Source organism: Phocoena sinus, chromosome 8, assembly GCF_008692025.1.
Source record: "Phocoena sinus isolate mPhoSin1 chromosome 8, mPhoSin1.pri, whole genome shotgun sequence".
NCBI classification, from domain to species: Eukaryota; Metazoa; Chordata; class Mammalia; order Artiodactyla; family Phocoenidae; genus Phocoena; species Phocoena sinus.
The window spans coordinates 101612064-101635365 of NC_045770.1; the positions used below are offsets into that span (position 1 = coordinate 101612064).

General features: G+C 55.1%; 1 protein-coding gene across 6 annotated transcripts; it reads right to left on the reverse strand.

Annotated features, from left to right (window-relative positions):
- Nucleotides 1-340: 340 nt before the first annotated feature.
- SLC22A8 (solute carrier family 22 member 8) lies at nt 341-21425 on the reverse strand. 6 transcript variants are annotated; one of them, XM_032642053.1, is made up of 11 exons: nt 21310-21425; nt 20252-20611; nt 7374-7477; nt 6696-6850; nt 6051-6219; nt 3790-3913; nt 3463-3578; nt 2269-2483; nt 1237-1345; nt 897-1100; nt 341-818 (listed from the first exon to the last, which is right to left on the reverse strand). In XM_032642053.1, exons 2-11 carry the CDS (start codon nt 20585-20587, stop codon nt 719-721), a joined length of 1632 nt encoding a protein of 543 aa, XP_032497944.1. In that variant the 5' UTR covers nt 20588-20611; nt 21310-21425; the 3' UTR covers nt 341-718. The 6 variants fall into 6 exon arrangements, with proteins under 6 accessions (XP_032497944.1, XP_032497949.1, XP_032497946.1 ...); XM_032642058.1 differs by having other exon boundaries at nt 20252-20339; nt 21310-21423; XM_032642055.1 differs by having other exon boundaries at nt 2269-2456; nt 21310-21392.
- Nucleotides 21426-23302: the final 1877 nt, after the last annotated feature.

Below are 23302 nucleotides of genomic sequence, written 5' to 3' on the forward strand. Positions count from 1 at the left end.
CTGACCATCTGCAAGCCAGGAAGGGGGCCCCCGCCAGGAACTGAGTCTGCCAGCACCTTGATCTTGGACTTCTCAGCCTCCCGAACTGTGAGGAAGAAATTGTTTAAGTGATTCTATCTGTGGCATTTGTTATAGCAGTCCAAGTCGACTAATGCAGGCTTGGCGTATACACACGTCAGTGTGCTCGCCCTGGACACACGCGTTCACATAAGCCCACCTTGCGTGTACCTGTGTGCCCACACCTGTATGTACATGCCAGTGTGGACGGGCAGATGCACATGCTCACACGTCCATACCAGGCCCTGCCCCCTTTCCCACCCCTGTTCCTGAGCAGCATGGCTTGAGTTCTTCACTGCTGTTTATTGAAACCTCCCATTGCCGAAAGGGGTGGGAGCAAGAAGGGGAAGGGAGTGGGAACAATGGGGGAAGTGGTCAGTGGGGAAGGGCTGGACAGGAGAATGGCAGGGCCTGGGATGCAGGGAGGGTGAGGGCAAGGTGGGGTGTGCAAAGGCCTGTGGCCAAACTTTTGCACTGGCCAGGGCTGGGTTGGGGAGCCCCGGTGGTGGTGGAGATACCTCCACCAAGCTCTCAGAAGACTGTGTCCTACGAGCATCGTTGCACCCAGGGCCCTCCCCAAGGTGCCTGCGGAGCCCAGAGACAGGCAAGGACCTGGCTGGGAGTAGTCTCTGGAGGGCAGGGAAAGGAGGGTCTGTTGCCTTCAGTTGGGGCCCAGGTCCAGTTCACAAGGCTGCAGAGGGATCCTCTGGGATGCGTTTTCCGCTTCTGGCTCCTGCTTTGGCTCCTTTGCCTGCAGGGACCTAGGGAAAGAGAGCTCAGGAAAAGCCCTGGGCTTCCCCAAGGAGGAGCACTGGTGGGGCCAGAAACAGGGCACTGACCAGTTTTCTAAGTCTTCAACAGTCTCTGGCAAGGGCCGATTGAGTGTCTCAGGCAGGAAGAGGGCTGCACTGCCTCCCAGGAGGGCGATGGTCCCAAAGATGACATTGGGGAGGAAGGGCTTCAGCTCCCCGGTGATTTTCACCAGTGGGGCCGTCATGCTTCCCACGCGGGTCCACAGGTTATTTATGCCCATACCTGTTTGCCTGGGAGAGTTCAGAGCAGAGATTGGCAGCCTCTGTGAGGGTTCTCAAAGAACAGCTCTGGGACCCCTGGACAGGGGCCACAATCCCACCTGCCCCTGTATCCTTTGGCTGGGCCGCTTCCAGGCCCAGCACCTACCTGATGACTGTGGGGTATAGCTCGCTCGTGTAGAGGAAGAGGCAGCTGAAGGAGCTGGACAAGCATCCCTTCCCAAACACAGCCAGTGCTGTCCTCAGGGTCAACAAGTCTGCACAGGAAAGAAAAGGCAGTAGACCTTGGGGGCTCAGGAGCCCCTGAGTGTTCTCACTCCTCAGAGACCTTGTCTCCCTTTTTGCTTTGGCTGCCAGACAGCTCACATCCAAACTTAAAGCTGAGTCGTAGGGCTTCCCTGGTGGCGCAGTGGTTGGGGGTCTGCCTGCCGGTGCGGGGGGCGCGGGTTCGTGCCCTGGTCCGGGAGGATCCCGCGTGCCGCGGAGCGGCTGGACCCTTGAGCCGTGGCCGCTGGGCCTGCGCGTCCGGAGCCTGTGCTCCGCGGCGAGAGAGGCCACAGCAGTGAGAGGCCCGCGTACCGCAAAAAAAAAAAAAAAAAAAGCTGAGTCGTAGCCCCTCTGCTATTCCCAGTGCTTCGCAGGTTTGTGTCCTGCTGCATTTGGGTTTTTCCATGGCTCTGATTCCCTATTCTCATCATTTGTTGTATCTGTTTTTGTCCAAAAATATCTCCAGTTCCTTTGGAAGGATATAGGTGTATCAACACACAAACATCTATATAAAGTAAAAGTGGCTTTTCCAAGGTCATGGTGGAGTAGGTTGTGGGGTGTTCCTTGAGCACTGGGCTCTGATCCAGGCTTGTCTTCTACAGCGATGTCACCCAGGCAACACCCAAATCCCAAGCAATTCCTCTCACTGTGTAGGCACCACCATACTTTGCCCTGAGTCAGATCTGAAAAGGATCTTTGATGTCATCTAGCCCACCTGTGTTATTTTCTAGACGAGAAACCTGAGCCCCAGAGAGTACAGGGAGCTGCTCAAGGTAACACAGTGAATTAGAGGCAGACTCAGCAGATCTGGAGTCCCTGGAACCCCACTTCCCAGCCTGTGAGGCCCACAGACACATTGGTCTCACGGGTCAGCCTCTTTCGGAGGGTTCTGGGGGTCGACCCAGCTTCTCACCCGAAGGCACAAAGATGAGAGACAGGATGCATCCTCCGGCCAGGAGCAGAACGACGGCCTCCGTGGTGTGCCGGCCCAGATAGCTTATGGAGACCATAGTGATGAACTTGGCTGGGACATCGACCCCCCCAAAGATGAGCTGGAGAACATAGAGGTTGACGCCAAATTCCTCCACACCCATAGCCAAACTATAGTAGGCAAAACCGGTGGAAAACCTGAGGGTCAGAGAGTGAGTGATTAAGACCCACGGCCAGGCGGGGGCCTCTCCCCATACTGCTCATTGGGTCACCAGGATGATGAATAGTTTCATTTCTTGTCCCAACTGCAGCAGATTGATAGGGGCTGCTTCAGTGGTGTTTTGAGGCCTCTGAGATTGTGTCTGGGCTCAGTGAGAGAGTCCTGGGATTGACTGGTTATGTCTGACATGGACATGGTCTAGGGTATGGTGACAAAGTGTCATATAACTGACTCCAGAGAATATCGATCCTGGAGGGACTCTTGGAGACCAAAGGAGGCAGCAAACAATCTCTCTTTGTTGAGTAATGGTTTAACATTCAGATGGGGGAGGTGAAAGTGCCCAGGGCTGCACACATGGGTCAGATGCCTCCCCTCCCCCTCTCAGAATTGTGGGATCCCTTTTGAAGAGTTCCTGGATATACTGAATCCTTTTCACATGGGGGTGGCCAGGATGAGAAGGGTGTCAGAACCAGGTCACGGAAAGGGCTTTGAAGGAGATGTGGGATGTCGGGCAAAAGAGAAGACTTAGAAGAATCACAATTTCTGTCATTAAATCTTGAAGCCCTGAGAGCCAGGCTTGTTCTGTGGGGTCCCAGAGGGCAGAGCGGAACCAGTGGGGGGCAGGGACAGAGAGGCACAGCTCACATGGTAGGGATGTGAGCTGGCGAAGGTGTAGGGATGTGAGCTGGTGAAGGTGTTTGGAGCATTTGCCCTGTGGGTGAGGTGGGTGTGACCCCAGGAGGAAGCAGACCCTTATGGCTGGACCTGGGTGTGGGGCAGGGATGCCAGAGATTTCTGGGGTTGGGGCTGGACTGGGGCAGCCCTGAGGAGGGGATCCCTTGACTCTTCTTGCAGGTATTTTAGGCCTTGCCCTTAGGTGAGCCTGCCAGAGGCCTTGTTCATGGCCCCTGCTTGGCAGGGGCGCTAGGGTGTGGGCAGGGAGGGGTGGCGGGTTACCAGGCCAGGGAAAGACAGGAGGTCACACGGCGCAGGGTGGGTGTCCGGAACAGGTCAGCTATGCTGTGCTTGGCCTTGGCCAAGGTGATCTCCTTCTGCAGGTTGAGTTTGATCTCCTTGGGGCAGAGGAAGGGGAGGGGTCCATTAGCGACCAGCTGGTGGGCAGAGGGAGAAGAAAGGGAGGTGCAGGCCTGGTGCCTTTGTAAGAGCTTGCTTAGGGCATCAGATGTAGGCTTGTGAGCAGGGGAAACAGAGGCAAGAGGAGGGGACAGTCCAAGAGCAGAGCCCATGTTCGTGCCCCAGACCACAATCCCTCTGGGTCTCTACCTCCAGGCTGAGTGCTTCTCCTTCCTCCTTCTTGCCATTGAAGGCCGCCACCTGCCGGAATGTCTTCAGGGCCTTGGAGGACCTTCCAGAGAGGATCATCCAGCGTACGGACTCTGGCAGCCACCTGGGGGCCAGAACCGAGTCACAGTGGCTCCCAACCCCCCACCTCCAACACCAGAAGTTCTTCTGAGAGGCTGGAAAACGATCAAGAGCCAGGGCCGCAGGCTAGGAGGACCAGAAACCCGAGCTGCCTTATTGCAGGTTTCATGGAATTTAAACTTGGTCAAGCTCTGCACCTGGGTTGCCTGCAGCCAGCACAAATTCCAGAGATCTCTTCTTCCCTTTCCAGAAGAGCAGTTCCCCTGCCCCCCGACCCCGGGCAGCTTGTTATCCTTGGGTGTTGTTCTTAGCTAGGAGCCTCGGGCCCTAGGCCAAGGCAGGTGGGGCCTGGGGAAGGGTTGGCATGCTCGAGGCTGGACAGCTGGAGGGTCCTAAACGTCCACGTCCCCAGCTGTCCTTGGGCCCAATTCCAGGTCCTGGGTGAAGCGGGGGCAGGGCTGCAGTCCCAAGGCAGCTTAGGAAGGGGTTTAGGGTTGTGGTCTAGGGAATGGGTCCGGGGACCCTTTGATTCTCCCTGCAAAAGGCCAACTCTGCTGGGTCAGGGGACGGTTTGCAAGCGCAACATGGGGCCTTGGGGTTGGCAAGTGTGTGGCCAACCTCACTCTCCCCCACCCTTGGGCTGTGCTTTTGGCATTGGTTCATCCCTGAGCAAACCCTGAGGGTCACAAATTGAAGGGAAATGGAGGAGGCAGAGGCGTGGGGAGAAAGAAGGGAAGCTTGGAAAAGTCTGGTCTCAGATGGGGTCCGTTCCGGCTGTGGACCCCGCAGGCACCCAGGACCTGGCTCCAGTGAGACCCTCAGGGGAGTGGACACGGGTCACCTGGCCTCAGACCTTTGGTCCTGCTGGTAGTGGCAGCTTCCTGGGCCCATTGCTACCTGCCCTTCTGGCCTTGTGGTCTTATTTCTGCCCTGACAGTCTTCTCAGCCTGCGCCTACCAAGATGATGGGTGACTTCCTCCCAAATCCCATAGCCAGGGCCTGGATTCCATCCTCCTCTCCCTGAGAATAATGACAACAGTGGCTTCCAATCAGTGAGACTTCCTGTGGACCAGGCACATGTAACTCTGGGAGACAGGCATCGGTATCTCCATTTTGCCTAGAAAAATCTTGAGGCCCAGAGTGGGTGAGGCTTGTCCCAAGTCATACAGTGAAGGGACCTGCTGACCATCTGCCCTTATTTTGCCTCCCAATTCTCGGCTCCCATCCTAGGCTGTGGACACGCCGAACTCCACTCTGGGCTCTCGGACCATCTCTCTCACTGCAAGATTGCCCGTCCCCTTGGGAGCTTATTCTCATTTTCAAATGGAGGCCCATTCCAGTCCTGCATCTTTTTGTGTAACCTTGGAGGATTGCTTCACCTCTCTCATCCTCGGTTTCCTCATCTGTAAAATGGGAATACTAATGTCCCCTTCACACAGAGATGCTGTGAGTGTTGGTATGATGTGGGTTGGTGCCCAGAACAGGGCCTTGCACATAGTAAGTGCTGGATAAAGGATCCTCCAGGACTTCATTTCTGCTCCTGGGCTTGTTCATTACTTCCTGTTCTTTGGGCCCAGCTATCAACTACCACCTACAGATTGGTTTCCTGTCTTCCACATGTCCTCACTCGGGGTCTCTGCCCCAGACCCCTTGATTCTCCCAGGTTCTCAGGTTGTGGCTTTCCTTTTCTTTATACCTCAAATCCAGAAGTCCCCACACTCTGAAGATTTCTCCTTCAAAATGCCCCTCAGACTCATCCCCCAGGCTCCTCTTGCCCACGCGGTCACTCCCCTTTGTCTCTCATCCCCACCCACTTGGGTTTGTCCTTCTGTGTGATTATGTCACGAACGGAAGTTCGGTCAGGCCTCTCAGCACCCCGGGCACCTTCAGAGGCGTTCTCTGTCCCTCCACGTGAAACCGAGGCCTCTCTGGCTTTCTGTGCTCTTCACAGCCGTACCCTAACCCCCTCACCACCACCCCCAGCCGAGCGTTCCCTCCCCGCATGCCTCGGTGTGTGGTTCCTCCTCCCTGGAATGCCCTTCCTGACTCTGGGATGGGGTGTCTCGGGACAGACAGAGTCAGCCAGCCTGGTCAGGCATGAGCTCCTCCTGTTTGATCCCGGTGGCTCTAAGGAGGGGGCTGAAGAAAAGAGGGTCACATACCAGGACAACAGGAAGAAGGCGAAGAAGGGAATGGACACGGTTAACTGCAGCCAGCGCCACTGGGGGATGGCGTAGGCCAGGCCAGGCAGAATGAACTGGCCACTGGTGTAGAAGTAACCGAGTGAAATCGACTTGATGGCCCGCATCCGGGTGGACACCCACTCGACACCTGCAGGAGGAACCCAAGGACCAGATTAAGACCCTACTGGGCGGTGGGCACCTCCTGAGAAGGGGCACCAGCTCCTGCCCCTCCTTTGGCTACTTGATCTGACCCTGATCCTAAGGTTTCATCGCCCCCATTTTAGAGATGCGGTGACTGAGGCTCAAGAAGGTAGGACTCAAACGTAGGTTTGACTGACTCCCAAGCATGCAGTCTTGACTGCCTCTCCAGTGGCGGGTGACGTCCCTTGTTTGACCTACTTGTGCGTATGGGCTGAACGAGGTCATGTACCTGGCAGATGCCAGGCCCGGGGGAGCTGCTGCTGCTATGCTTGTTGTTACGTTCAGGGGGGGCCTCTGGGGTCCTGAGAGGGGCAGCGCCTTGCCTGACCAAGGTCGCCCGGTGCCTGTGGCTGAGCCACACTCTTGGCTTCAGGCTGGTGCTCCCCAAACTCCCGGTCCCCGTCCCCTCCCCCTGTGGCTCACTCAAGATCGTGGTGCTCAGGGTGATGCCTGAGATGCCGCAGCCACACAGGAAGCGGAAGACTGTGTAGATGGGGAGGGTGGGGCTGAAGGCTGCGCCTGAGCCGCTGGCAGCCAGCAGCAGGTAGCTGCAGGTCAGGATGGGCTTGCGGCCAAACCTGCAGCTCGAACAAGAAGAGGGTCGTTTGCTGCTGTGAGCCGGCCAAGGGCAGTGACTCCGCAGGGCAAAGGGCTGGACCCTCCACCTCCCAAAGGGCCAGGCAGGGCGTGTAACTCCCTCCCCAGACAGAGCCTTGCTGGTAATTGCTTTTTTTTGTTGACATGTTAGACGTCTGAGTTAATGAGTGATCTCCTCCACCCCCAGCTTAGCTACCTGAGCAGGGGTCAAAGGACCTGTCCTCTCCAAGCCGTTCATCCACCCACCTCCACGGCCATGCAGCCACTACTGTGTCTGAAAGCCCTGAGGCCGGTTCCCCAGGTCTGGGGAGGCTGGCAGACTGAAGCTGTAGGGGTTTTGGGGCAGGGAGAGGCTGTGGCCCCGAAAGGGGCCGGCCACACAGCACGGACCATCTCTCCGCACTACCCCAGCTCTTGGCCTCTTTGGGGGTGCATGGGTGTAATGGAGAGGGGCGGGGCGTCTCCATGGGTTGTGCCTCCCCTGGCGAGGCCCCCGCGTCTCACCTGTCAGACAGGTCTCCCAGCACGAGCCCCCCAATCAGTATGCCCGCCATGAAGATAGACTGGGCCATCTCCTTCAGTTTGTTGGAGTCGCACACCAGGTCCCACTGCGCAGGAGAGAGAGAGAGCCACCCGGTCACCCGGCCACCCGGCTCAGTCCAGCCCAGCCTCTCAGCCGCGCTCAGCCTGCGCCCCCACGTGTGTGCTCCCTCCCCCAGCTCCCGCGCTTGTCTTCCCTGAGCCTGGCCCCTGCTCCCGGTGCCGCTTCCCCCTTCAGGCTGGCCCTGTGGTTCTGCAATGACAACATCCCTTCGGCACATGTGGCCTGCCATATGGCTTGTGAAGTCTGCTCAGCTGTCACAGCCAGGTCTGTCTTCAAGCTCCTCCAGGCTCACCTGCGTCCTGTGGTTACCTGTGTGTCTGCTCCCCAACTTCACTTGTGCGAGGCTGGTCCCTCTGCTTGCCCCCTCTCTCCTCCAGGGGCCACTCCCGCTGCCACCTCCCTCCATCTCACACCTTCAGTCTGTCTCCTGACTGCTCTGCATCGTCATTTGCTTGTGTTCCAGTCTCTCCATTTAAAGCCTCTTTCCCTTCCACATTTGCTTCATTTCTCTCTTCCCTTCAAAGCCAAGGAGCCATCCTGGCTGTCACCCCGTCCTCGTGTCCCACTCATTTCCTGAGTCTGCCTCCACCCCTCCACTGAAACTCTGCTCCCCAAACCCATTGGAACCTTCTATTTCCTGACCTGACTTCCCTTCAGCAGCCCGTGACCCCGCTGACCTCTGCCTCCTCCCGTCTTCCTCCTTGCCCTCCCTCTGCGGCCTTCTTTCTCTCTATCCCTTAAAAGTTCCCCAGGCCTCTTCGTGGATCTTTCTCTTTTTATTCACTTTCCCCAGGAAATGACACCTGCTCCTATGGCTTCAATGACTATTTTATGGTGAAGACTCCAAATCCCTCTCTTTAGCCCAACCTTTCTTCTGGCCTTGAGACCCATCGATTCAGCAGCCTACTTGAAATCTCCACCTGGAGGGTGTCTTTTGGGCATCTCAGAGTCAGCGAGACTTGCCACCCTCTCCCTGTAAGGTCTGAAGCACAGTGACTGGCAGCCCTTTTTGGACTCCTTCCTCTCCCATGTTACAATCGCTTCATCCTCTAGTTTCTCACTTTGTAAATACTTCTTTTTTCTCTGGCCACCGCTAGCGGCATGTGGGATCTTACTTCCCTAACCAGGGATCGAACCCATGGCCCCTGCAGTGGAAGCGTGGAGTCTTAACCACTGGACCACCAGGCAAGTCCTTTAATATTTCTCGAATCTGGACTCTTCTATCTCCACTACTGCTATCTTAGTGCAGGCCTCATCCTCTTATGCTTGGATTAAGAATAACAGCCAATATACAGTAGAAATAAAAGCAATGGGACCTAATGAAACTTACAGGCTTTTGCACAGCAAAGGAAACCATAAACAAAATGAAAAGACAACCTATGGACTGGGAGAAAATATTTGCAAATGATGAGACCGATGAGGGCTTAATTTCCAAAATTTACAAACAGCTCATGCAACTCAAAAGCAAAAAACAAACAACCCAATCGAAAAATGGGTAGAGACCTAAAGAGACATTTCTCCAAAGAAGAAATACGGATGGCCAACAGGCATATGAAAAGATGCTCAATGTCGCAAATTATTAGAGAGATGCAAACCAAAACTACAATGAGGTATCACCCCACATTGGTCAGAATGGCCATCATTAAAAAGTCTACAAATAACAAATGCCGGAAAGGGTGTGGAGAAATGGGAACCCTCCTACACTGTTGGTGGGAATGTGAATTCGTGCAGTCACTATAGAAAACAGTATGAAGGGTCCTCAAAAAACTAAAAATAGAGTTGCCATATGATCCAACAATCCCATTCCTGGGCATATATCTGGACAAAACTATAATTAAAAAAGATACGTGCACCCCTATGTTCATAGCGGCACTGTTCACAATAGCCAAGACATGGAAACAACCTAAATGTCCCTTGACGGATGAATGGATAAAGCAGATGTGGTACATATATACAGTGGAATACTACTCAGCCATAAAAAAGAATGAAATAATGCCATCTGCAGCAACATGGATGGACCTAGAGATTATCACACTAAGTGAAGTAAGTCAGAAAGAGAGAGACAAAATATCATATGATATCACTTATACGTGGGATCTAAAATATGACACAAACAAACTTATCTACGAAACAGAAATGGACTCACAGACACAGAGAACAGACTTGTGGTTGCCAAGCGGGAGGGGAGCAGGGGAGGGATGGATTGAGAGTTTGGGATTAGCAGATGCAAGCTAGTATATATAGCATGGATGAAAACACAAGGTCCTACTGTATAGCACAGGGAACTATATTCAATATCCTGTGATAAACCATAATGGAAAAGAATACGAAAAGAGTGTATATATGGGTAACTGAGTCACTTTGCTGTATAGCCGAAATTAACACAGCATTGTAAATCTGCTATATGTCAATAAAATAAATCTAAAAAAAAGAATAACAGCCAATATCTATTGAGGGCTTCCTCTGCACCAGGCACTGTTCTAAGCAAGCACCTTCCACGCCTTAATGTTTTTAGTCATCACAGCAACCTTACGATGTAGAGCTGCCGTCATCCTCATTTTACAGTTGAGGAAATTGAGCCCAAAGAGTATTATCGGCAACAGTCTTCTGACAGGTCTCGCAACCTTCGACCTCAGTCCTTCCTATCCATTCTTTCCCTGGTAACCTGAGTGGCTTTTCTGAAGCCCCTCTCACAGTCAGCTTGCTGCCTTGCCTAAGGCACCCCCTGGCTTCCTCTTGCCCTCTGGGTAAAGAGAAAGCTCTGTTAACACAGATTTATAAAGCCCTCAGGCTCTGGCCCCTGCCCACCTGTCTGGCCTAATCTCCTGCTAATCCCCAGCACACACCCTTTGTCCAGTTGTCCTGAATTACTTGTGTAATGAAGTGAAGAATCTCATTCACTGGAAATGCCTGATGAGAATGTTTTGGAAGCAAAACAGTGCGGGGGAAAGAACCACACATCCCAGGGAGCTCTTTCTGCTTTCCTCCCGGGAAGCGAGGGGGATTGGGCAAGGGTGAAGTCTCCAGGTCCTCCAGCTTGCTCACAGTGGCCCAGAGTGGCCAGCAAACCCAGGGCTCTTCTGGCTGGAAAGGGAGCCTGCATGGTACATGTGTGGGGATGGGGGAGGGAAAAGAGTAAAGGAGGAAGTGAGGTGGTGTGAAAGGAGTAGGCCAGCGGGTGTCTGGAGAGCCATCCTGTACTGTGTAGCATACGGTGTAAAGGGCCATGTAATTCTTGACAATGACGTGTGAGTGGAAGAAATGGATGCTGCTTCCACTTCATTTGAGTAAGAGGGAATCCCTGGCCTGGACTTGCGTGCTTTCCCCCTTCCCGTTGGTTAGGAATGGTGATAACTAGAACAACTCTGGAAGCCACGTGTTGAAGATGGCGGAGCTGCTGTGTGTCTCAGTCCCCAAATGACCTCGGAAGGGGACTGGGAACACAAGAGCATGGGACCAGATATAGAGAGAACTGGAGAGTTTTTTTTTTTTTTTTTTTTTTTTTGCGGTACGCGGGCCTCTCACTGTTGTGGCCTCTCCCGTTGTGGAGCACAGGCTCCGGACGTGCAGGCTCAGTGGCTGTGTCTCACGGGCCCAGCCGCTCCGCGGCATGTGGGATCCTCCCGGACCGGGTCACGAACCCGCGTCCCCTGCATCGGTAGGTGGACTCTCAATCGCTGCGCCACCAGGGAAGCCCTGGAGAGATTTTTAAAGGCATCCTGGAATTTGGGGGGGAAGGGAAGATATTCTGAGGGATTTTGGCATGCTTTCTGTGTTAAGAAAACCTGTAGCTGAAGTCTCCATTCTTCAAGGTGCTGAGAGAGTGATTTATGTTTCCTTTGACCCTGACTCCAAGCATAGGCCTGGCCACGTGGGGTCCGTGGTTGTAATCAGGTTTACACTAGTGATCCTACAAAAGCTTCAGGCTATTGTGTTCCTCTTTGCTTTTGTACTTGATATCTTCCCCTACTCTAGCAAGGTTGTCAGTCCTTCAAAAGACACGTCAAGATCACTTACTCTGAGTGCCAGAAGCATCTTTTCTGGCTGCCTGGTACAAGCAGGTAGTCAATAAATATTCGTGAAATGGACAAGTGGCTGAGAAGCACGTCCAGACTCCCAGTGTAATTCCTCATTTCTCCTTCCACACTCAGCATCCCGTTCTTACCTCGAAGAGGACACAGATTACATAGCACGCTACCTGCCTATTTGCTTGTCTATCTCTCCTGCATTCCGTAACCGCACCGAGGGCGGAGACATCTCATTTGACTCTTTAACCCTAGCAGCTAGCAGAGTAGTTGGTGCACAGTGAATGTTAAATGTTTGTCCAATGAATCATTAATGGAGTTGCTATACACATTTTACTGATGACGCCCAGAGAGGAAGAGGTAACCAGCTGACTGGAGGGAACCGGTCACTCAGCTTCTATGTAGCCCATGGCATGGCCTGGCTGACCTCTTGTCTATCGGCTTTTGGCAGCTCCACACAGAGTTCTTGCTCCCAATATTCCCTCCAATGTTCTTGGCCTTCTTTTTCCTTTCTTGGAATGTTTACTCCTTAGGGAGCTGGATTCAGGAAGGCAAGAACAGGAAGCCCACTGCGGTGTCTTCCTGAGTGATGATATACCAGGAAGGTGGTGGGGGAGAAAGAGAGGGTTTACTCTGCTCCAGAGCAAGCTTTGCAAATGATGCCATAATAATCCTATGAAGTGGGTACTATTATTTTATTTTTTTAATTTATTTGTGGTGCGTGGGCCTCTCACCGTTGTGGCCTCTCCCGTTGCGGAGCACAGGCTCCGGACACGCAGGCTCAGCGGCCGTGGCTCACGGGCCCAGCCGCTCCGCGGCATGTGGGATCTTCCCAGACCGGGGCACGAACCCGCGTCCCCTGCATCGGCAGGCGGACTCTCAACCACTGCGCCACCAGGGAAGCCCAGGTGCTATTATTATCTCCATTTTACAGACCAAGAACCCGAGGGTCAGAGGGTAAATAACTTGCCCAAGCACAGCTTTGGTTCATTTCAAGGCAGAGACTCAAACTCAGGTCTTCTGGACGCCGAACTAGCGCTCTGAGTCCTGAGCTGCCGGAGGGAAGGCTCAGTCCATGGGAGCTGTAGCCATGCGTCACTATAAGACACAAGCACAGGATGGGCTGGAGTCATGGTCAAGGAGGCAGCCAAGGCCAGAGCCAAGGGGGCTGATCTGATGTCAGGCCCAAAGGGTGAGGGACAGGCTCAGGAGCTGGAGCGGAGCAAAATCATAGGCCAGGAGGCCCCTCAGAGGGCAAAGAAGAAGGCGTGATGTAAACAGTCAGGGCGAGCCATGTGTGATCAAGGGTGGGGACCCTGCTCCGTGTGTGTGTGTGTGTGTGTGTGTGTGTGTGTGTGTGTGTGTGTAGGCTGACTCTGCCAGGGGACCCCACACATGGTCCGTACTCCCTCCAGAGCAGGGACAAGGGAAACAAACGTCCCTAGATGTGGGGCCTTTTGGCTCCAGTTTACAGCTTAGGGAGAATTGCTATGCCTCTGTCTACTCTTGGACCTCTGATGGAACCAAGGCTGGGGCGCAAAGGCCAGAGAGCCAGGTACCTGGGAAGACTCAAAAGGGCATGAGTCTCCAGCTCTGCCACTTAGTAGCTGTGAGTTCTTGGGACAGTTACTTAACCTCTCTGTGGCTCAGTCTCTTTATCTGTAGAATGGGGGTAATACTAATACCTGCTTCTCAAGATTGTAAATAAAATAAGGAATGAAGAGCACCCAGCACTATACCTGGCAAACAGTCGGCACTCTATGTGATAGCTGTTGTATTATTATTGTCACATGTCATTGTAAGGCCTGTGCTCACCGGGACGTGTGATGCGGTAGAAGGGGCGTGGATTCTGGAGTCAGGACCCCCATCCCTCTTCCTACAAAAACTTGATTTCACCATCATGGCTGAGAGAGCCACCTTCTGGATCTGACCCCAGTGTATTCCTCTGTAAAAAGGGGCAACATTCACAGTGGCCATAAAAGAAGATTCGCGGGGTCGTGAAAGAAGGAATGCGAAGCACCAGCCCAGGGCCCTGCACGCGGTAGATGTTCACCCTGACCCTGGAGAGCCCAGGGGATGGCCCTGGGCTCCTCTTGCCTGGAAATTACAGCTTCCTAGGTGAGGGCTGCCACGGCACGGGATCAGGCTAGCCCAGACACGTGGCTGAGCTGGGACCCGCTGGTCATTACGCAAGAGTCAGATTGGAGGCTAGGAAAGGGGAGATGATAGGAGGGGCGCCTAGGGCAGGGGCCAGGGTGAGCAAGTAGGGGTGATGCAGGGGCTCAGCTGGAGACAAGAGGTGGACAGATGGTCTGGGAGGTGGGCAGCCTGGGGATTTGGGGGTGAGCGTGGAGGAAGACCAGACACTCGGCAGGGGAAATTTCCAGGGTGGATACCCACTTCTGGGAAGACCACTGAGTGGGATCTCTGCTTCTCCAGCGGCTGACTTGGGGCCTCCAGGGACCTGTGTGGGGAGACAGGATTTCTGTGGCCCTGGAGACAGGACGGAAAGGCTCAAGGCCCAAAGACGACTCACAGGGGCCTCAGAGGGAGGGCCTGCTCATCCAAGGTCAGGCCCGGGCCTTCGAGGGCTGCAGGGTTGGGTTTCCGGAGCCTCCAGACTGAGCTGGGCCCCCACAGGGCTGTATTCTGTGGTGTGGAAGCTGTGGGCTCCTCTCCAGGGAATCCAGAGTCCACAGTCCTCACTCCTCACACTTTCCAGACTTAAAAGAAAGGCCTTTGTTTCCTCTTAACGTCCTGGTAAAGCTCCTTCTGAAAAATTCCTACCTTGTCTCTGCTGAACCCAGAGAAAGGAATGTGTGGTCGCCTCTGCCAGCAAAGCTTATGGGATCAGAAGGGGGAGGGAAACCCCCCGTGCTCCTGGCTGGACCCAGCGCAGCCCTCCCACCCTCGCCTCCTCTGCAGGGAAGGTCCTTATTATCCCATTCTACAGATGAGGGGACTGAGGTGGGGAGGGAGATGACTCACCAGGTCCCTGGCTGTCGGGGGGCTGAGCTGGGCCCTGCGTGCTGGCCTGTGCTGGGTTGGGGGGTGGAGTGAGACAAAGCCCTGCGGCCTGGGTGAGCTGGGAAGAGCTGTGAGAGCTGATTCTCCTTTTACCGGGAGTCCCCCTACTCTTCTGGGGGCACTAACCCCCTACTTCTCAGGACATCTCTATTAACCATGGCCACCACACCAGCAACAGTGGCAGCAAACATTAGCTGAACACCTTGTAGGTGCCAGGCCCTGTGCTAATGCTGGCCTTGCATTATCTCTTTTAATGGTCACACTTGTTCTCTTACCCCATTTTACAGATGAGGAAACTGAGACTTCTGGGGTTGTAACATCCCCAGTAAACGGCAGAGTCAGAATGTGAACTCTGCTGCTTGGTCCTGGCTCATGGTGCCACGCTGTCCACCTGGCAGATGGCTCCTTGCCTACTAACCAGGGTCACCTGGACTGAGTTGGTTGCCAGGTGCTGTCTTCCTCATTACCACCCTTCCCTCCAGGGCTGGCACACCCAGGTCCCTGCCTCCACGCCAGAGACACACCCCTAGGTGAGCCAGCCACTGTCTTACCTCCACCCCGTGAGGGACCGGAACCCCACCCCACCCCAAGTGATGGAGCATGGATCTGCCACGGCTTGAACCACAAACAGAGGGGGCTTGACCTTGCTGTGCTGCTAAGAGAACCTGGCTGGGTCTGGCCACTGACATTTCCCTGACTGGGTGAGGACCCTGATCAGGGGTTCTCATGGCTGAGAGTCCTCAGGGAGCCTGGGCCTGACCAGGACCCGACCTGGAGAAGGGGGCAGACCCTGAGGCCTGGTGGAAACCCTGTGTATTTGGGACGCAGATTCACATGGTCCTAACAGCTGGAATGGTGATTGGGTGCTCAGCTGGTGCTTGATGGGGTACAAGACCTGCAAGCTGGGCCTCCCTGGTGGCGCAGTGGTTAAGAATCCACCTGCTAATGCAGAGGACACGGGTTCGAGCCTTGGTCCAGGAAGATCCCACACGTCACGGAGCAACTAAGTCCGTGCGCCACAACTACTGAGCCTGCGCTCTAGAGCCCGCGAGCCACAACTACTGAGCCCATGTGCCACAAGTACTGAAGCCCACGCACCTAGAGCCTGTGCTCCGCAACAAGAGAAGCCACCGCAATGAGAAGTCCGCACACCGCAACAAAGAGTAGCCCCTGCTCGCGGCAACTAGAGAAAGCCCACGTGCAGCAACGAAGACCCAACGCAGCCAAAAAAAAAAGACCTGCAAGCGCTGCTCTTGGCCAGGCTCCCTGGAGCTCAAGGTGCACCCTGGAGGGGAAGACACTTCCCAGCAGTCAGCACTGTCTGAGTGCCTTCGGCCGGGCTCTGAGGGCATATGGCCTTCATTCAGCATTAACTGAGCGCTTCCCAGAACCTAGCCCAGGGTGCAGTGGTCGGGGGATGCAGTCCCCAGGAGCACAGGGTGGGGAAGTGGGGGCAGGTGGCTCCGGAGCCCTGCTGCCTGGGTTTGGCTCCCAGCTCCAGCATTTATACGACGTGGTGCCTTGGGCCAGTAACCTGTACCTTGGTTTCCTCATCTGCAAAAAGGACATAATATAGGTACTAACCTCAGAGAGTTGCTGTGAGGATTAAATGAGTCCATACGAGCAAACGGATTAGAGCCGTCTGGCAAGGGGTTAGCACGCGGTAAGGGGTAGCGATGGTTATTATTTCATCGCTCCCTGTAGGATTTTTGTTTCCTCGTCTAGGTTCTGTATTCTGGAGGACACGGATGGTGGCTTTACCCCTTCCCTCTGTATTCCAGAGACCAGACGTACAGCAAGTTGCCCACACACCTGGAAACTTAGTTACAGATATTGGGGCATTTCCATGCCCCCCACCCCCAACCCTGTTCCTCGCCCCTACATCCATTTGGTTCCCGAGTCCCAGAGATTCTGACCCCCAAACCTCTCTGGTATTTACTCCGACTGCCCCTGCCATCCGTCATCTTGGTCCTGGGTCCCTGTGGCAACCTGCTAACTGGTCTCGCAGCTGCTGGACCAAAATCCTCTGCAAGCTACTCTCCGCCCTGCAGCTGAGGCAGGAGATAGATGGGCCCCAGGCTGAGCAGCCGGAGTTCGTCCCCTGTGGACAGATACGCCAGAGTAGCAGGAGGGAGGAGAGCTGAGCCCTGTCCAGATAAGAGATAAAAGACTGCATATGCCTCATTCTTGAAGCCAAGGAGACCTTCCCAACTCTACATGCTCAGAAAGACTCCTTGAAGGTCAACAACGGAGGGGGCGCCTCTCCAGAGTAAGTGACCTCAACCTACCCACAGGCCTCTTTGCTAGAATCCACCTTGGCTAAGAGATGCGCGCGCACACATGGGAGGACCCTGAGATAAACAAAATATGGACTCAGAACCAGGCAAAGTGAGATGATTGGCCAAAGGAAACCCGGAAGCAATGCCCCATATAAGTGATTCAAACTACCACAAGGGGGCTTTCCTGGTGGCGCAGCGGTTGAGAGTCCGCGTGTGGATGCAGGGGACACGGGTTCGTGCCCCGGTCCGGGAAGATCCCACATGCCACGGAGCGGCTGGGCCCGTGAGCCATGGCCGCTGAGCCTGCACGTCCGGAGCCTGTGCTCCGCAACGGGAGAGGCCACAACCGTGAGAGGCCCGCGTACCACACACACACAAAAAAACTACCACGAGGGTGCAACCCTCTCTCTGAGTCGGCCCATGTGTCTATCCACATGTACCCTTTTACCTCCTAATAAATACTTTACTTGTTTCACTACTTTCTGTCTTTGTGGGAATTCATTTCTACAAAGCCGAAGGGCCAGGGCCTTGTCACTGGCCACTGGTCTAGTGACTAGGATTCAGCGCTCTCACTGCTGCGGCCTGACTTCAGTCTCTGGCTGGGGATCGAAACCCTGCTTCAAGCCGCTGCTGTAGGCCGAGGCCACCCGAGATCACAGAGTGCGGATCCTTAGAAGGTGATCTGAGTACGTGCAACGGCCCCCCCGTCACCTTCGAGACAGGGTCCGTCGCCCCGGCATCCACGGCAGGCCCTCCTGCTGGCCCGCTTCCTCCCTATGTCCCTGGCCCCCGCAGCCCGCTGCCCGCCTCTCCCGCCTCCCTGGGTCTCTTGCAGTCCCTACTGCTTTGCTCTCTTTATGCTGCCGTGACTGTGCCTGTGACTCCAGGCACTCTGTTCCTTTCGCCTCGGCTACACTTGCCCGCATCAGCCCCCTCCCTGACCCTGACCCCTCCTTCACACTCAGCTCAGGCTTTGCTGACTCCAGTGAGCCCCCCTGTGTTCCCCCTCCAGGCAGATTCCATGCCCCTCCTCTGGGCTCCCAGAGCACCCTGACTTTATAAAGCTTGTATCCATTCATTACACAAATATTTATTTCACAGAGCGCCTCCTCTGTGCCAGGCACTGTTCCAGCTGCTGGGGATATAGCAAAGCAGCTGAAAGCCCCTGCCCTGGGAAGCCTGCCTACCCCACCGCGCTGCTGGTGACTTTCCTCACTACAGGTGAACACCTGGAGGACAGGCAGGGCTCATGAGTTCTTTGAGTCTGTGTCCTCTGTACTGTGAGTGTAGCTGTCAATAAATGTTGGATGCTGGATGTATTTCAGGCACTGGGCTGGGTGCTGGGGAGAAAAAGTGCATAGGACAGGGATGGAGTATCCGGGGCTATGAGAGTCAGCAGATGTGATGGTTAGGAGCGCGGCTTTGGGGCAGGTGCCTGTGTTCAGATCCCGAATCTGCCTCTTACTAGTGGCGAGAGCTTGAACAATCTCCTCATCCTCTGTGTGCTTCAGTTTCCCCATCGCAACAATGGGCTTATCATACTATCTTTTTTTTTTTTTTTTTTTTTGCGGTACGCGGGCCTCTCACTGTTGCGGCCTCTCCCGTTGCGGAGCACAGGCTCCGGACGCGCAGGCTCAGTGTCCATGGCTCACGGGCCCAGCCGCTCTGCGGCATGTGGGATCCTCTGGGACTGGGGCACGAACCCGTGTCCCCTGCATCGGCAGGCAGACTCCCAACCACTGCACCACCAGGGAAGCCCTACCATACTATCTTATAATGGTGTCAGGAAGGTTAAAAGGATTAATATTTATAAAGCACTTAGGACAGTGCCTTGCACGTAGTCAGTGCTTTATACAGAAATAAATATTCACTAGACAAATGAATAGCAATCGTAGATTCTGAACATAGATAGCCCTGGATTCAAATCATCTCTCTGCCAGGTCCGAATCATATGTAATCCTGGGAAAGTTATTGAACCAGGCTGAGCCTCGGTTTCCTCATCTGAAGGTACTAACAGTACTTCCCTCACTGAGATGCCATCTCCAGGGATTCCAGGAGCCCACACTCATAGTGTGCCCAGCACAGGACTGGCACCAGGTAAAGACTTTGAAATGCATCTCTTCTAATGTGGCAAAAGCAAGATCCTGCCCTCGAGGGGCTCATGGTCCCCGAAGGGAGAGTGAAAACATTGGCCTCTGCTCACTGCTCAGATGTCACCCCCTCCAGGAAGGCTCCCTAAAATCCCGTGGTCCCCCCACTCTTTTGTACTGCCATGAATGCTTGTCCCCCCGTGCCTAGTATGGAGTTTTGCTTTAAATTCCAGCTCCGAAACTGACCAGCTGTGTGGCACTGGACCTTCACTTCCCTCCTCTCAGTCTTAGTTTTTTTTGAATGAAAAAGGAGATAAAATCACCTTCAACAGAATATCATTGTGGGAATCAAAGTGTGGGAGACAATGTCTGCCAGAGGCCAAGACGTGCCTGGCCATTTGTGGATCCTCAATGAATGCCAATTCCCGTTTCGCTCTCTTCATCTGACCATGGTCTCTAGGTCATTCGAGAGCCTGATTTAACTCTGTAACTCCTGGAGATGGTGGGTAAAATAATCAGTGAATAGGGGCTTCCCTGGTGGCGCAGTGGTTGAGAGTCCGCCTGCCGATGCAGGGGACAAGGGTTCGTGCCCCGGTCCGGGAAGATCCCACATGCCGCGGAGCGGCTGGGCCCGTGAGCCATGGCCGCTGAGCCTGTGCGTCCGGAGCCTGTGCTCCGCAATGGGAGAGGCCACAACAGTGAGAGGCCCGCGTACCGCAAAAAAAAAAAAAAAAGAATCAGTGAATAAATGAGGATGTGAATGAACGGGAGATGAACACATAAGTGACGGCAGGAGAGGATGAGATGTTTTCTGGGTCTGCTCGGGCATGTTCCAACCCTCACCTCTGTCCATCCCCTCCTCCACACACTGTCCCACCTTGAGACCTTTGCACAAGATGGAATTTTCCTCCTCTTCCCCATTGCCTGGCTAAATCTTGCTGGACTCCCTTATCTCTGCCCAAGGTCACTTCTTTAAGGAAGCTTCCCCTGGCCCCTGCCCCCAGCCCAGGGGTAGGCGGTAGTCTAAGGTCACAACCTTAAGTACTTTGAAGTTGTAATTTGACATTTCTTTGTGTGGTCCTCTCGTTAATTGATGTTACCCCTGCTAGGCGGTGGACCCCGCGGGAACAGGGACAGTGCATTTTTGTATCCCCAGAGTTTGGCACTGCGCCTGGCATAGAAAGGACTGTTTGCACTCTGAAAGTGAAGAGACGGAACCTTTTGGTTGGTGTGTCTCTGCACCCAGGTCCTTCCTCTCTGCCTGCCCAGTGCCCTGTCCCTGGGTCTCATGCTCCCCTGTCCATGAATGTGGGGTTCCTGCTGTAATCGGAGGGAGAGGGCTGGCCTCTGGGCATACCTCAGTCACAATGGAGTCCCTGGTGCTGACGTCGTAGGTCCAGCCATCCAGGCAGGGCTCGGTGGCCCCCTGGGTGTCATTGGGCAGGCTGGCGTTGGGTGGATATACAAAACGGAGGCACGGCTCAGGCTTCTCATTCAGGCCCATGGGGAGCACCCAGGGCCCCGCGGAGGCGTTGGGTGGCGGGCGACAGTGGTGGGCGGGGGTGGCCGCTGTGAAGATCTGCAGCAGGTTATGGTTGGCCATGCTCAGGATCGGGAGGCCGAGCAGGACTGTGTGCAGGAACTGGAAGGGCCCTTTGCTGGCCACGCGGTCAACGAGCTCGGCGAAGGTCATGGCACCGGACAAGATGAGCCGGAGCTACGGGCAGGTGGGGCACCAGGCCGGGGAGAGGGATGTGTGCACGGGGGTGAGGGCGGGCAGGTGGATGGGTGTGGAAGCACAAGGGGGAGGGTGTGCCCAGGTGTATGTGTAAGCCTGTGTATGTAGAAGTGTGTGAGGATGTGGGGCTCAGCTGTGCGTACCCACAGTTTTGCGTGTGGATGAGGATGTACCCAACCACGCGTACAGACGTGGGGTCACAGGTGTGGTGTGTGTTCACGGCAGTGTCTGCTGGGATGTGCACATTTAGGCTGGAGTGTAAGGGCACAGCTGTGTGAGCACGGGTGTGTCGCTGTGTGCGTGTGGGGACTCGTGGGTGTATGTGTTCAGCCAGGCTGGTCACACGCACTGCAGGCATGGGGCAGTGCAGGCCAGGCCGCTGGGACCAAGGGGCCCCGTCTTGGACGTTGTCCCCACAGGATGGATGTCAGGAGTAAGTGGGAGGGGTCCCTGGTTGCCGCGAGCAGACATACAGGACTGGCAGAGCTCAGGTTGTCTGCAGGGAAGGTCTCCCCAAGCCCGGCGCCTCCTGGTTTTGGGTATCCCCTGGGGCTGGGTGCACCATAGCAGGGCAGCAGAAAGGGGCCACGCAGATCCCAGAGGGCATAAGGGACTTGGTCAGTTGCAGTGCGGAAGCAAGGCCCGGCCTTGGGGGCTTCCCAGGGGTCCCTCCTCACCTGGTACCTGGGCCTGGCTCCTCCCTCCGGCGGGGTCGGTGGTCGATGTGGCTGAAACCCTTGCTCTGTCCCAGGGTCCGGCAGCTCTGTGTTTTGGCAGCTCGGCTCCAACAAGCTGTGTTTGTGCCTTCCCCAGGGGAGCTTATATAAGGCATAAGCTGTTTCCCAGGCTAATGTTTGACTTTCTTTGCGGGATTAATGACACTGGCAGGGCCAGGGCTGTGGACCCACTAAGCCCAGCTTTCCTCAAAGGGCTGCCTCAGCAAGGGCTGGTGTGGTGGCCTGGCTGAGCCTAGTGGGGGCGGGGGGGACCGAAGCCTAGGTGGTCCGGGCAGGGGGAGTCTGGGGAGGGGGTGGGGGGCTGGCTTGAGTCCTGAGGGCCCAGGGTCCTCTCTGAGCTGACAGTCTGAAGACTTGGAGCTGAGAAGAGCCAGTGAGAGAAGTGCTACTGCCCGTGAGTGGACAATACTCTCCAGGGCACTGACTTCCCCTGCCTGGTGCCTCTTGGTAGGGCACAGGAAATAGTAGGGCACGTCCTGGCCAAAAATGTCACCTGTGTCTGTCCCTGAGGGCTCCAGGCTGTCACCCCCTGGGCCCCTGGGGCAGCCAGGGCTCCCCTGTCTGAGTCTCAGACCCAGAGGAACACCCACGCCCGCTTCCATCCCCATGCTCCGTGGATGGGCTCCTCTTCTGACAACTGCTTCCCTTTAAAGACAGCTTGCAGTCCCTATGGTTCTGTTTTTTCCTCTGAATATTATTTTAATTGTATAATCAACTGTTTCTCGCATAAAGTACAGGAAATACAAACAAGTCAAACAAAACAAAACGCCCAGTCTCACCTGACAGCCAGGCCTGTGAGTGATCTGATGTATGTGCTTCCAGCCCTTTCCTCATGAGACCGCGGTCTAAGGCCCCACTTTCTTTTTTTTTTTTTTTTATAAATTTATTCATTTTATTTATTTATTTTTGGCTGCGTTTGTTCTTTGCTGCTGTGCGCAGGCTTCCTCTAGTTGTGGCGAGTGGAGGCTACTCTTCCTTGTGTGGGCTTCTCATGGCCGTGGCTTCTCTTGTTGCAGAGCACGGGCTCTAGGCATGCAGGCTTCACTAGTTGTGGCATGTGGGCTCAGTAGTTGTGGCGCATGGGCTTAGTTGCTCCGCAGCATGTGGGATCTTCCCGGACCAGGGCTCGAACCCGTGTCTCCTGCATTGGCAGGCGGATTCTTAATCACTGTGCCACCAGGGAAGCCCCCTAAGCCCCCACTTTCTAGCAGCCAACGTGAGTCTCGTTTAACCCTCACAGCAGCCTTGTTTTACTATTCTACCATTATCCTAAGAAACTGAGGCACAGAGAGGTTAAGTAACTTGCTCCTGGTTCCCCAGCCAGGAGGTGGCAGGGCAGGGGCAGTGTGGCTCTAAGCCCACTTCTGTCTCTTGGAGCCAACATTTCTGCAAAGCCCGTGGGGCACTGTGCTGCCTCTCCCTGAGCAAGGTCTCCTAGCCTGGCCTTCAGCATCACTCCTGCCTGCCTTTAGCTCTCGGGTTCTTCCTCCAGGGACCCTAGGAGCTGCCCCTCCTGCCTGCTCTGGGGGCTAAGAAGGAGCCCACCTACGGCTCCCCTTCTCGGTTGGGGAGGGGGCTCCCCATTATCTTCCTTGGCCTCTTCTCCACCAAGGCAGCATCCAGCTCCCTGGGCTCAGGCTGGAGGCTCAGGCTCCCCCTGAAGTCTCCTCCAGCGCTTCCTCCCCTACCGGCCTCCCCAAGGGCAGGGTCAGCTGTAACCCGGGTCCAGCCCCTCCTCTCCGCTCCCCACCTGGGCCCAGCAGTAATTGATGTTCTTAAAGTGGCCCGAGGCAGGGCAAGATCCGGAGTCATCAAAGGAAGATTCAATTATGCTCCGAGGCGGCCAAGGGGTTGTTTTAGGAAGGTTTTCGACTGTGAAGCTTGCAGAGAGCTGGGCCCCGCCCTGAGCCCCCAGGTTCTGGGCATTCGCCCT